At 28.2% G+C, this 15,410-nt stretch overlaps 1 protein-coding gene across 1 annotated transcript; it reads left to right on the forward strand.

The window, feature by feature from the left end:
* Window positions 1–88: 88 nt before the first annotated feature.
* On the forward strand, window positions 89–553 carry LOC112693927. Its single transcript, XM_025569202.1, has one exon. It carries the CDS (start codon window positions 163–165, stop codon window positions 514–516), a length of 354 nt encoding a protein of 117 aa, XP_025424987.1. The 5' UTR covers window positions 89–162; the 3' UTR covers window positions 517–553.
* The last annotated feature ends 14,857 nt before the right edge of the window (window positions 554–15,410 follow it).

The raw sequence follows: 15,410 nt of genomic DNA on the forward strand, positions 1-15,410 counted from the left end.
AACGTGGATGAACCTATCATTGATCCAAAAATTAATTTTTAAGTTAACTTCTTTAATAATATATTTTATATTGCCATTAATAGTGTAAATGATAGATTTGAACAGATAAAGGAGCATAGCGATTATTTTTCTTTTCTTTATGACATAAATAAATTAAAAGATATGACATACGATAACCTATTAAACCACTGCAAAGATTTTCAACTATTTTTAACAGATGGTAATTCAGCCGATATTAATGGACTTGAAATGGCTGATGAACTCAAAGTTATAATACCAATGGTTGAATCTAACTTGTCTCCGATTGAACTTTTAAAGCTTATAATTAATATTGGATCATTTGCACCAAATGTATCAATTGCTCTGCGTATATTTTTAGCTTTACCCGTAACTGTTGCAAGTGGTGAAAGGAGCTTTTCTAAGCTTAAGCTAATAAAGACCTACCTACGCTCAACAATGACAAATAATCATCTTAGTGGACTGGCTATGATAGCTATCGAGCACCAATTTTGTTAAGAGTTAGACATTGAAGAAATTATAAAGGATTTCTCAAACGCAAAGGCAAGAAAAGTGTTTCATTAATAGAATTCGTATAAAATTATGTAAAACGTATTTGTTTAATTTTAAATAAAATAAATGGACTATAGATAACTTTCGTTTTTAATTTTTAATATTTTTTTGGTTCTGTTAAAATAACTCGTTTGCACAATAATTGGTAATTGGTTAGGTTACCAGTAGGTTCCACTTATATTAATTATGTGAGTTATTTTTATATTGACATCATCCCAAAATGTTAAAACAATAACACCTATTTAAGTATTCATAAAACTAATATATTTACTCAATTTATATGAATTATTATTTATTTTTTTTTAACGAAAAAAATATATGTATATGGGGCGGCATTTTTATAAATTGGTACAGGGCGGCCAAATACCTAGCACCGGCACTGATCATTGCGTACGAACGCGGCACGACATTGCCGACCGAGCGAAAAAGCGTGCGTGTGTGTTTTCGTTTTTTTTTTTTTTTTTTTTTTTTAATTTTCAGTGCGACAATTGCGATTTTCGGTATATTTTTCCTACAACCGTTCTCTCGCGACTCCGTCGGCAGACGCACCGTGGACGGCTGGTAGAAAATCGTGATCCATAGTACGTAGGAATCGAATGTTCGTCGCAGCATTCGTGTTCATCGTTTACGACCGCCATTTTTTCGCCGTGTACGCACCTACCGTTTACGGCCGACACCGCTGTTCTTTCGTAGTTCGACGTGAGCGACCATTTACAATATCGCCGTGTAATATCGACGCGATACTCAGCCATTTATATACGCACGTAGGTAGTACGTGTTCTTCGTCAACAATCGTCGTATAGTTGCCTGCTGGGGAAAAAAATGTCGTCTTCATTAGTGCCGAAAGCATATATAAGTTTTCGTAAGCCGTCGTCGTACTTCGCAAGGCACACGTTTGTACTTGCGTGTGCATTACTCGTCGCAGCTGCTGTAACTTATTCGTACACCTAGCCCATCACGGAAAAATCATTTTTCCGCGTTAGTCTACATATGCGGACACCGGTCGCAGGAATTCCCAACCGTTTATACGTCTCCGTACGAGTGCCTATTTTGCGTGTGGAGCACGAGCCCGTAGCCACAGCTGCACATCCGCCATTTGTTGACATCGTCGTGAACATGTTACGAGACGTAGATCTGCACGGTTCACTGCGACGTCCAGAATCTCAAAACTACCATCACTACTCAATCTCGGTCAGTTCAGTTACATATGCATCTTTTTGTTATTATAATTGCATAAAGGTATTGTTCAATCTACCTTTGTATATACATATATATATATATATATATTAGTTATAAGCGCCTCCCCCCTCTGACTCATAAATTTGTCATAGTTTTTAAATGATAATTTAATACATTATTTGTTATTCCTTTCAATCCGAAAGATTTTAAAAAAAAAAAAAAAGGTTTCCTATTAATTTTCTGTTTTTGATATTTTCCAGTGGCGTATACAAGGGGGGTGTTTGGTAGATATGACACCCCCCTTGAGTCGTATCATATATTACATTATTATAGGAATATAGGTGAATCGATAATACAATATGAAATATAAAATTATGTACAATACTAATTACATATATATAAGTTAACATTATCGCGAGTGTGACAATACGAGACGAAAATTATTCGTTTACGTTTTCGTGCAACACAAAACGTTTAATAATTATAGGTATTGTAGCATCGAATACTGACATTCGAATAGTCAAATATTCGAATAATTTATGGTAAAGCTATCCGAATTCGAATATACATTACATCTCTATTACAGACATTATGTATACATATTAATTAATTAAAATAAAAGTTTTAGTTTGTACGTATTATATATAATATTTAATAATTATAATTAAGACCCCCCCTTCAGAAAATCCTAGCTATGCCACTGATATTTTCAATTGATTTTATTGATTTTTTATTTGATATTTCAAACGACTTATCGTAGAATCCAAGAAGAAAATATTGTAGCATGGAAAAAAAAATGTTCTGTTACTGTTTTTATGACCTTATCATAACACAACCGTACTTCAATGGCCTTGTAGTTTAAATTTGTATTTACTGTTTCTATTGAACATGGTTCAACATTACTACACAACACCTAAACGTATTATGTATATTGCAATATTTTCAAAGGGTAGAGAGAAGGATATTATTTACTTTAATACATTTCAGTAAGCAGGTATGACATTTGAATAATATACACGTACTGCACTCATGCCACACTAAATTACATTTGTCACTTTTAGCCGATCTCTTACAGGTTCCCTGTGAGAATTACCCGTATATTTATAAATATACTAGCTGACCCGAAAAACGTTGTTTTGTCATATAAATTATTTCTAGAGAATATTTTGCTAGAAAAAAATAACTAATTTAATATAAGTGTGTAAGGATGTGGTATATAAGTGGAAGAGGTATGAAGTGCTGTAAACGGTGACGAAATATAAAAATTAAAAAACATCAAACATTTATTTTTTAATAATTTATTAAAATTGATCATTTAAAATTATATAAATCGCTGATTATGACAATATTAGTAAAAAAAAATATCAATCCCTTTATGCAATAGAGTGTACAATATTTTTTGCTATCCCATCTTTCGTTAACACAAACAAATTGGATGGTTCGAGAGCACACCACGTATAATTGTCCGTGTGAAAAACATGATGTGCTCAAATTCAAGCCACAAACAGACATCGTTTGGCCTTGAGACTTATTTATAGACATTGCAAATGCCAATCTAATTGGAAATTGAAGGTGTTTAAATTGTATTGGCACATCTGTGGATATAATAGGGATTCGCGGTGATAATATATTTTCACCTCAGAATTTGCCATTTAAATTAATGGCTTAGATAACATTTTTCATTTATTTTTCAATGACTAATCGCGTGTCGTTGCACAAACGTGGTAAGTTCGAATTACGAAGTAAAATAACCGGAGATCCAACTTTCATTTGTAAATTATTCGGTAGCATGCCTGGTAAATCCAATGAGTTTAAAAATTCTGTTGGATAATTTACAGCTTCAGTAGCATCGCAAACTGTATCAATAGATTTGTATAACACCTAGTCTCCTGGTAACAAATGTTGTATCTTGAGATTCAATTCGTTGACTCCACATTTTTTGCTGCTAAAATTGCTCTTTCTCCTAGCCACTCATGATTTGTGTACTGTGTACATTGAGAAATATCTGGTCAATGAGAGCATCTTGCAAATCAATGATTGTGCAGAAATCGGTCGGTAATTGTATGCATCCCGTTTCATCTGTAATAAATTTCCCATTACCGATATCTAACAATTATTTTGAGAACCATACCCACGCATCTTTTTTTGATTAAATCGCAAGTATCGTAATCATTCGCTCTCTATCTTTACATAAATGTTAACCATAAACTGTTGACAAAGCTCACAACATCGTCCTGATCTTATCTAATTATCAACCAATATGCATAATAATCCTTCGAAATAAGATTTTCGTTTGTTTTGGTACCTGTTTCGAGATCTTATTGTTTAATATTTATGCAATACCTGTCATTTAAAACTAAAAATAAAATTAATAGTTTTTAATAGTTTTTTTAATAGTTTTTAATAGTATCATTTAATAATTCATTTTCAATTGCGCAGTTATCAACCAGGTCAAAAATAATTAAATCAAACTACGATTTATGAAACAATATCACTTAGGAGTATAAAAAATAGACAAAAACCTATTCACAGACCTACCAAATGTATATACAAAATTTTATTAAATTGGTTAAGCCATTTTGGAGGAATATGGTAATAAACACTGAATCACTCTCCATGTTGATCCATTTTTTTGGTGTTGGCCGGGGGCCCTATTTTAACGATTAATTATGTCATATGGACAATTTTATAAACTAAAGCTTGTTGTAGCTTTTTTAATTTGAAAAAAAATATTCCAGAACACAAAAAATCAATCATCAAAAAAATGTTTAAAAAAAAAAATTAAAAACAAAAAGGTTTTTACAAAATTTTTTTTCATAAAAACCTTCTCTTATCAATTACAAACAATTAAAAACATTTGAGCCAAATCGGCCCAGCCGTTCTCAATTGATGAATTGTTATACATTTTTACATATATAGAAATGTACCTATACAAAACATAATCAACATATTATAACGTGAATTACGATTATTGTAAATTATATTAACGTATTTTATAAATGTTTATTTATGAAAATCTTGTACTCGTATGTGCAAAATAATTTTACACGTATGTCCAACAATCGAGTTCACTTGATGCAGTGAATTATTGTAGAACTTCACGATGATTATTTTATTATTTATCGTGAAAATTAAACAACATCCAGACGTCGGAATAATATCATTAAGAAATGTATCGGTATAGGCTGTACAACGAATATCAGATTATCATTTGTTTTAATCATAGTTTATAAGAAACGTACACGCACATACGTACATACAAATACGACATGTTTTATTATATACAAGTTGAAGATAAATGTTCGAAGCTCAAAACGATGGTTATTTGACCGAGTGGTTTTCTACGTTATGTTTTATTGGTGATATTTTCGACTGACGTAATGTATTGTAATGTCGTTAGTAATGTTCGTTTCCGGTTCTTTTGGACGTGTGGCACAACGAGTTGACGAACAAATCGCAAGTGTATTTATGTTCTTTCGTGGTTGAAAAGATTTGTGTCCGCAACGTACACGGCTTACCGCGATACCGATGAGCCGAGTAAAAGCTCAGCACGGGAAACCGCCATGTGTTACCGAACACGAGAGTAACGTACCTGTACTTGAAACTTAAACGCGATGAACATTAAAAGCGCGCTCTTTCACGTTTACCATCGATTACCGGCTTGGTTGGTAGTCGCCCTTTCCCCTATAGCAATGATTTAAAAATTTTTAACGAACCCTTTGTTTGCAAAATGATAATGATCAATGATAAAAATTTTAATAATATTAACGAAAAAAAAAAATAACGATTATATATTTTGAAAGATAGTAGTACTGACTACGGTTATAGATAGATAACTTTAACCATGGTACGGGTATAACGTGCACAATAGATACCATGAACTATAAATGTTCCGTAGAGCAATAATGCGATGAGTAAATCTTTACTCTTCATGATTATTCAAGTTTTTAAAAGTATATTTGTTGTATTTAGATAATGATAGATATTAGTTTAACTTTCTCCTGATTGCTTGCTTTTTACTTCATGATTTTCAGATTAATAACTTAGTTAAGGAGCCAAAGGGGGCAAGATATATAAACAGGACCGGCATTAATACATGTGCACAGAAACATTCATATAAATTTAGATAGTGTTATTGACCGATTTGCTAAAAATAAACGAAAAACTGATTTTATTATATGATTAATTGTACCTACTTATTCATTAGTTATATAACATTATTAATTATTGAGTTAAAATATGTTTGCCTCCCCTTCATACTTGTCTAGGAATGTGCCTGGTTCAGCGAGAAACAAAAATCCATACAAGGTGAATTAAGATAGGTTTGCACGTCGGTGGTTGAATTCAACGGGCGCCCAACACAACAATTAGCGCTTGATTAGGGACCGGAAGGAGGGTGCGTTTGCCTGTGATTTTTGAATGCTAAGTATGCATCGAGGGTAGTTCCTCAATCGAACGACCTTTTACGCATTAGTCGGATAACGGACCCGCAACAAAACAGAATCGTGATATATATGCGTACACGGTACATATGTATATTTTGTGATCCAGGACGGGTTTCACGTTACCATCGTTAGGGTCTATGTAAACGTAAAGTTACACCCGACCTATACGTGAAAATACAAGTATTCCATTGTGGTCCAGAGAAATAAATACAAAAACAACAACACATCAACAAATATAATATTATATGCAGTAATATAATAAATAAGTAATATATCAAATATTTAATTATCTTACAAAATCCGTAATAGATAGATTTATAAATTTATCTACAATATAACAACAAGATTCTTAAAATCGTTAAAATAACTATTAAATCATATACATTATAAAAAAAAAATTCAACGCAACAAGCAAGGTAACAAGTACCTTTTTCCTATGGATATATATATATATATATATATGATGGAAATGATTATTAGATGTTAGAAGTGAAAACCTTTTTTACGCGGTATATTATTTATTCAATTCAAGCGATTAATTAAATTGTACTATTTCATTTGTAATATTAATTAGACTGCACTTTAGCAAAAAAAATAAAACATAAAATATCATAGTATCAATTTTTAATGTTATAATAATAAAGATGTATTAATGGGTTCCCGTGAAAATTAATATTGAAAAACAATAAAGTAATACGAGTACATTCATTCTCTTACATTAATTGATAAAGTGATAAACAAATTATTCGGGAAATTCAATGAAGATCACTATAATTGTTTTAAAATGGGGGTAATGAAATATACCTACCCACTTAAAAATAATCAAATATTTTATTAGTATTCGTATATCTATAAACCTTAAAACGAAAATCAAGTACGCTTATAGATTTAAATATCTTTTAACTTATAAATATGCCACTATAATGTTATAATAGTTAAATCAAATGTGAGGTATAATATTTTAAATATTAGTACCATACTAATATAATAAAATCAATTTAAACAAAGAATTATCTGATGACATTATGAATAATTTTCCCACTGTAATTAACTAAAAGGAAATAAATTGGAATTTACATCTTACTTTTGCCAGTAAGATATAAAATTTTTAAAATTATTTATTTGGTATTTAAGTCCCATGAATATATCATTTTTTCGAAATTAATTAATATTAAAGATAGTACAAAAAAAAAAAAAAAGAAACTCTAAAATTATGCAAACCGATGGTCAAAGAAAAGTAGTTTTTTTATTCTAAAAAAAACAATCTACGAGTATACATATAGTGAGCACAATAAGTCATTAGGATAATAGAACAAATTAATAAGATAACATAACATAAATCATATGATAAAGAATGTTACCCATTAGTAATATCTAACTAACTTATAAATAATAAATATAAATATTATATTATATTTAAATTATATGCATTATTTTTTTTTTTTTATAAACAAGCAAGTCACGGTTTTAGTTTATTTTTAGTTTTTATGAGGGTTCATCTGGGATATAAAATGGATGCTATAGTTTGTGTCATGAGGTATTGGTTGAGTAGTATCTTATATTAAGTGGGTATCATATGAAGTCGTTTTTAGTTATGACTAGATTTTGTGAGGTCAGGCTTGTACTCATTTGTAAAAAAGTTGGTTAGTTATAAAAAAAAAGAATCCAGTAACAATACGTTATGTGAGAAGCTTGAATAGGCTGTATATTTGAAAGTTTGACGGACCCCAGATTTGTTTGCCATAAGCTTACAATTTTCTAATAATTTGTATAAAAATATTTTAAGTTTAAGTTTGGATTTTAAGAAAGATAAAAAGTTATGAAGTTTGGTATTTTTCTTTTTTTTTTCTTCTTATGAAGTAAGTCTCATGTATGATAAAGACGTTTGTCTTGAACTATCCCAGTATTTTTTGTTTAATTTCAAACTGAAATGGTTCTACTATTGAATTTGATTACAGATCATTCATCTCGACGCAGTGTGTGTCGGATAACTTAATTTTATAACCAAAACTATATAGTCAATAAAACTATATCTATGTATCTATATACTATATACTCAATAAAACAATTTATACATTTTTAATCATTTGAATAGGATTTTTTATTATACAGTGTTTGTGCCCTGTATCGGAATAATTTACAGTATATATTTTTTTTAAATATAATTTTTGAAAATATATTATTTATCGAAAAATGAAACTTATTGAATACTAATTAATTTTTAACAATAAACAAGACTAATTTTCATTAATTTGTTTAAATTAAGAATTACAATTTGACATAACAACTCTATATTTTTTCTTATATTTATTATATTTATTTAATTATTAAAACTTAATATTAAACCATACAAAATACAATAATAACCATATTTTTTATTAATTTTTGTCACTTTAACTATTTTCAACCAAATGTTGGCTCAACTGCAGTCAGTAGTTGTAATACTTCGGTTGAAAATTATGACATGTATTTCATAATATTTTATTATTTTGAGGGTAATTTTCTGAGACTAGAAATGATTGGACCACATGACACTAATAATCTATGTAACAGGTTCTCAATTATTTTACTCTTAGATAATTTTTAGTATAATTTTTTTTCAATATTTTTAAGGTCTTTATTGCGAGAATCTTGTACTTATTTGGACATATGACTAATGGGAAGTAAAGCAGTAGAAATTACAGATGAACGATGCAATTATATCTTAAATGCAGATGCTGGCATATAGTACCAAGGTTATTCTTTTACTAATAATATAGCAGTTTCAATTACGTACCTATTCACTGAATAATATTTCGTTTATTTTATAACCAGATGTATTAGCTTTAAGAATTGGTGCACATAATATAACGAAGCACTTTTTTTACTCCAGTTATTTCAACTGCCTTTGAAGGGTCGTCAAAAAATCAACGAGAAGTGTTTTCGTCATTGGATGTTACTTCACCATTTTATCTAACATAATCTATTTTTAATCACATGATGATTTTACATTTTTCTTGTATTATTTATTTTCTAGATAAAAGTTTACCTTTGTTTTCACCTCTTACTTGCCACTTTTTTATATCTAGATGATAAGAACCGTATTACCAACTTTCCCATTGATCATTGTAAGTTGTAAAGGTATATCATGTGAAACACCTATATTATAGTTACTTATTGATCATTTTGTTGGTTTTAATTTTTTAATTTAATTTTTTATGTATTTTAGTTCATTTGAACTTAATTCTATCGTTTATTTTTTCAACTAAATAATAATTGGTCTACCATATCTTGAAGATGATGACCGTAGATTTTTCCATATAATTTGTTTATTTGAATTGGATTTATTCTTCAATAACCTAATAGGTACTAATGATCATAGGAGTGAATCACTAAAATCTTTAGTACATATTTTTTTACAGGCTAACCAGTATATTTACTATGTGTTGTACTGCCATCGAAACTCAATTTTGAAATCAAAATTATTTAAATCCTATTTTCGTTCCAAAAACGATCCACTACACTCCACTGACATTGTACTATACGAAAAATCGTGTGATCAAGGTATTCTTGAAGATCAATTTTAGCAAAAGATCTAGTAATTCTAAACGCTTCTTTACATCGTGCTTTGCTTCACTTATAAGGTGGATATATAACAGGATCGCTTTCTTTGACATTCAACCTAATAAATTGATACTTAATTTAGGTTAATTTAGGATTTAATAGTAAAAATAATGCTTTATCTTCGTTCAAGCGATTGACATTAATTTTTTATTTTAAATTTTAAATGCCTTGGTAGGAGTCATATTAGTAGATTCTTTTAAAAGCACGGAAAATAAAATTATAGCTACAAGATTCGATTATATCATCCGACGAATTTCACCCCTCTATATTATAAACAAATAATCCTAAAACGATCAATAATGGACTTATGATCTTTAGATCGACGAAATAAAATTTATGCTAACTTTTGAATGCTACTAAATCAAATTTATTCTGTTTTTTGTGCGCAATTATTCGTAATCTCCATTCTTGTCCATGTCACCAACGGATATGGCCATTATAAAATATAACAGGTTTATCATGAAATCCACCATTTTTTTTTTCATGGACTGTTAAAATGCCCAAGCATCTCCAATATAATATTCCGAAATTTTTAATGTTGACAATTGTCTTCCTCCACATAATTTCAGCCATGCCAAAAGCCCACTGTGCTACAAATATTTATCTTATGTACACACACGGTTTCCTTTGTAGTACTCAACGCATATCGGAGCTTAAATAGGTTATTTAGAATGTTGGAACCTGAAAAATTTGTTTAGAAAACAAAATAAAACATATCTCCTTGAAAGTAATAATATGTTTAAAATAATAGCCAAAAATCGTGAAATAAATAAAACCTTTTTCATTTTAATAAACAAGATTTAAAAATAAATAAGTTTTTATCGTTGTTCACAGAAAAAAACTTAATTTATTTTTATTTTTACTATATTATAATTTTTCTTAACTTATATTATACTCACCAAAAGACAATCCGATATAGGTTGATTGATACTAACTTTTTAAACCGTGACTAAAATTAATTTTTATGAGTCATTCTAGTCTCAATAATATTAGTATATAATGTGTATGCATCGGTTTTGTAATAATCTTAGTAACTTCAACTACAATTACAATTCTGAGTTTAAACTTTGGCATCCATACTTTGATTTTGAATTAAAATTAATACATATATATTAATAATATAATATAATGTAATAATTATTATTATCTTGTCTCATTAATAACTTTTCATTTTATATACAAAACTATACTTTTATGATATTTGTTTATTAAATAATTTATAGTTAATTAATTTATAAATAATCCTGTACACTAATGCCTTCGAATTCAAATAAATAAATATATTACCATTGATAAAATATATTCAGTTACTGCTTAGTAGTCTAATATAGTTGAGTTTGTATTACATGCGTCATGGAATAACTTGTACATTCAAATATAATATAAACTGGTGACATTTTATTATACTTGTCGCTTAAGTTAAACATATTAAACTTTCATATTATTCTAACAATAAATATTTAAAATATGATTTACAGTTTTTTTCCCCGATATTTATGAACACGCATTTTTTAATTTGTTTTAAATACGTATATATATATATATATAATTAATGTAATTGCAAAATTTATTCATGTTATTCATTATAACTCAACGATTTATTTTAATCTGGATTGTTATAAAACAATGACTTAAGAAAGGGATTCATACCCAACAACTTATTATGAACAAAATTATTTAAAACTTAAACTTTTAATTTTATAATATTCGTATTCAAAAATATTTTAAGATAAATAGGATATTTTCAAACTTTTAACTAAATAAACGATTTTGTAATTTAATGTAGGTCTCGTAATTATACAAAACTTTGATATACAATTACAAAAAAAAAAAAAAAAATAATTTTATTGGTAATTCTAATACTTAATTAAATATTCAAACATTAATTTATTGTATTTTCATTGGATTTAATTATGTTTGAAAATATTTACATTCTATAAAATTAACTATATTGAAATTTTTTAATGGGGGTCAACATTTGTTGATGGTACTTGTATAATAACAAAATAGTAAAAGTCGAACGTTTATTTTTTTAGTTAAGTAAATGTTTCAGTATTATAAATTCTTTTAAAAGTAGCAATTCCTCCCATTAAACTCAATAAGGCATACTAAATATAATAGAAAAAATATGTTACAATATTACATTACATGAGGATTATTATTAATTTCTTCTTTGATCCCTTTCTACAATATCATACTGCTATAATCACATTTAATAATTTGATTTCGTCTCCAAACAATATCACTACAATTTTATATTTTCATTTATTTACTTTCCTACTACATTAGTGAAAGAATATTGTTATATTTATTGAATGCAAAAAAATCTATCGTAGATTATGGAAAATCACATCAAACTGTTGTTATTGCATTTGCGTGCGTAAATTTCTTTTTACTTAAGTGCAAAAATTGTACGGCCATAAAACCGTACGTTATTGCTAGAACATGGTAATTTTTCTTTAGAAAATATGCGTGTTAATGTTCAAATTCATTAGCTTAAACTTTCGAAGTCATATTTTCATTTGCTCCTAAATTATATATAAGAAATGCAACCGGAAAGTTAAACTACCACATAATGATTACATGATCTTGGCTTTGATATTCTCCTAGGTACATTATTATAGGTTTCGCGTATAGATTGACAGTATACAACACGAGTATTGATATGCAAATGTATATGTAGTGTTTTATAAGAATATCAAAGAAACAAGCGAGTCGTTTTTAATATCTATTTTTTTTTTTACAATTTTTAGTATAAACAATTACAGTTCAACAATAAAAATAATATTAAATTTCACAATTAATATATAAAAACATAATAAGATAAGAAAAATGAACACAATTACTGTAATATCATCAAAAATATTGAGAAGAATTAATACCTTCAATATAATATTAACCATATGCTGCACGATAACATATTTAAGAAAGAAAAATAAAATGGGAAGAATATAATGTAAATGTATAATGTTAAAATTACATAAAATAGAATGCATGTATACTGGATAGTTAATTAAGATCGAATATTATAATCACTTATAAATATGATAAAATTAAAAATGTGAAATGATTTACCTGTCAATATTTTTTTTTTCATATTTACGTAATATTTTAATTTTAATCGAGATCAATCCACTCAATTTGTCGAATTATTTTACAACACATTTATATTTTATAATACATTAAAGACAATTATTTTGTAGGTCGAGTGGAAAAAAAAAATAATACAAAATTTAAATGAATATAAAAATATGTATAGTTAGGATGATTTTTATGTTTCCGCTACTATTCTTTGAATAGACTACTAAGACGTAACGTGTACGAATGTAATATTTGTAAAATGAAAATGAAAATATGGCTGAATGCCAACGTAGTACAACTTGACAGAATCTTATTTTGATAGCCACTTTGCACTTTCGAATGTTATGCTATATCACGGATTTAAGTCAACGAATTTGAAAAATTGGGAAATTCAGTTAATAACTCTGTTCACAGGATGTCATAAGAGGTACATTATTAATCTATGTATTATTTCCCATTATAATACATGCATTGAAGTTCTGTTTCTTAAACATTAGTATTGTCATATATATTATATTGCACCGATTAAGTCAATTAGAAAGATAAACACTTATCCCTTTAAAAATGATAAATCAGAATTTGAACACATATCATTACATAGATTATTAGAAATAGGTAAATATTTGAAAAGCATCCTATGTAATGTGGGATTGAAGGATTAATCCTAATATACATTTATTACACCTTCACTAGGACAAAATATCTCTGCAACGCATTTAACACCGTAGACTGAGTCTTGTGTTAGTAGTTTGGTAACCTCACATTAAATGTTTACGGCTGGACGTACTGTACTCAAAACGAAATGAATATAAAAAAAATAAAAATAATCTAGGATATGGTGATATTTCACATACGATAAATCGCCCGTGAAATGAAGCCGTTTTATAGTACCAGTTAGTTCGTTTACCCTGTTTATCCGAAAATGTCACAGCTTCTCGCAGTTTTCTCGTAAAGCACATAGAGATATTTTTCAAAAATACTTGTTTAAAGTATCATCCGTGTCCATTAACCAATCGATAACGGGAATACATGAAACCCCGGAGCACTTTTACTGGCCATTAAGTGTTTTCTGATAAAAAAAAAAAAAAAAAATAACGAAGACACATCATGGCAAAACAAATAGCTCCTTCCTTCCATTCAAAATCTAGTGTAATTAATCATTGATGATTACCAATTTTTTTAGTAATTTCGGCCGAACCTATAAAAATTACATTTCTTTAAATTATAATAAACATGATATACGTTATTTGTATTCCAGCTTCATATATACCATTGCATCATCAAGTGGTCGTCCTACCGCGTGTAATTTGGTTGTTAAAATTGTTTTGCTCGGGACAACTTTTCTCAGCTTTAAAAAAATTACAACTACAAACATTTCACAGTCCATCCCAGTCTATATAGCATTATTATTTTTACTTAAATGTTTTTTTTTTTTTAAGCATTAATTCTTTTTTTACAAAATAAATATTGGATTGTACTATTTGATAATTATAATAATAAAGATAAAAACGCGATGGTATAAAAGGATTTATTTTATACGCGATGTTTAGCGTAGTGTAGAACGCCGTTCCCATCAGTACATTTTTAGTACTCACGAATTTACTCGCAATGGTCTAATGTTAGTTTTCACACGGCAGCTATTGTTGATCATTTTTGAGATATTATTGGACATGAGCACGTACGACTATAAAAGTATATCATTCGATACGACGTATTGAACATAATATTGTAATATAGTTATAAGAGTATTTAAGTACCAATGGGAAATCGTTGTGGTCGTAAAACGAAATAAATGTAGTTAAATACCTTAGTAAAACTACGTTTTAATATGTCCCTCTTTCCTTTATTTTTTGATGGAATTATTAGAGAGAATCGTTTTATCGATATTTGGCAAAGAAAAAAAAAAAATGTAATTAAAGAAAATATATATTTCAAACTTAATATTTTAAAAACTAACCGTGGTTAATGTGATTCAAAAATATAGTTTCTTTTTTTAGTTATTTGTTTATTAGTTGTATTTACACTATAAATATATTATAAATTATATTTTATGAACACCACACGTTCCAATCTATGGGATATAAATCATCTTTCGAGTAGGGGCGACTAATATTCAATTTCATATTAAACGTTTTATAATTATTTTCCTGAAAATGTGAGAAATTCGTAAGGCCTAGTGATTATTTGGGTATGGATTTTCAAGGTTTTCAAAATTAATCTTAGAAAATTAATGCAAATTATTACATATCAGATATTAATTGCAAATTGATTAGTGTTCTAGAAAAAAAAAAAAAACATTCAACCATAACACCGTGTAGACACAAATGAACAATATTTTATTTTTTTTTGTTTTATTTATTTATTTTATAAGATATACCACGGGTAGTGTCCTAGATTTGAATATAAATTTGTACACGTACTACGACCAAGTACTGTACGTCTACCAAGACCAGCACATGTAGGGAGTAAACTTAGAGGTGTATCTTCAGAGTACTAGTTTATAACGTTCGCGAAATAAGCCGTGAATGTTAC

This window comes from Sipha flava, unplaced genomic scaffold (genome assembly GCF_003268045.1).
Source record: "Sipha flava isolate LNK unplaced genomic scaffold, YSA_version1 0_pilon_pilon, whole genome shotgun sequence".
In the NCBI taxonomy this organism is placed as follows: domain Eukaryota; kingdom Metazoa; phylum Arthropoda; class Insecta; order Hemiptera; family Aphididae; genus Sipha; species Sipha flava.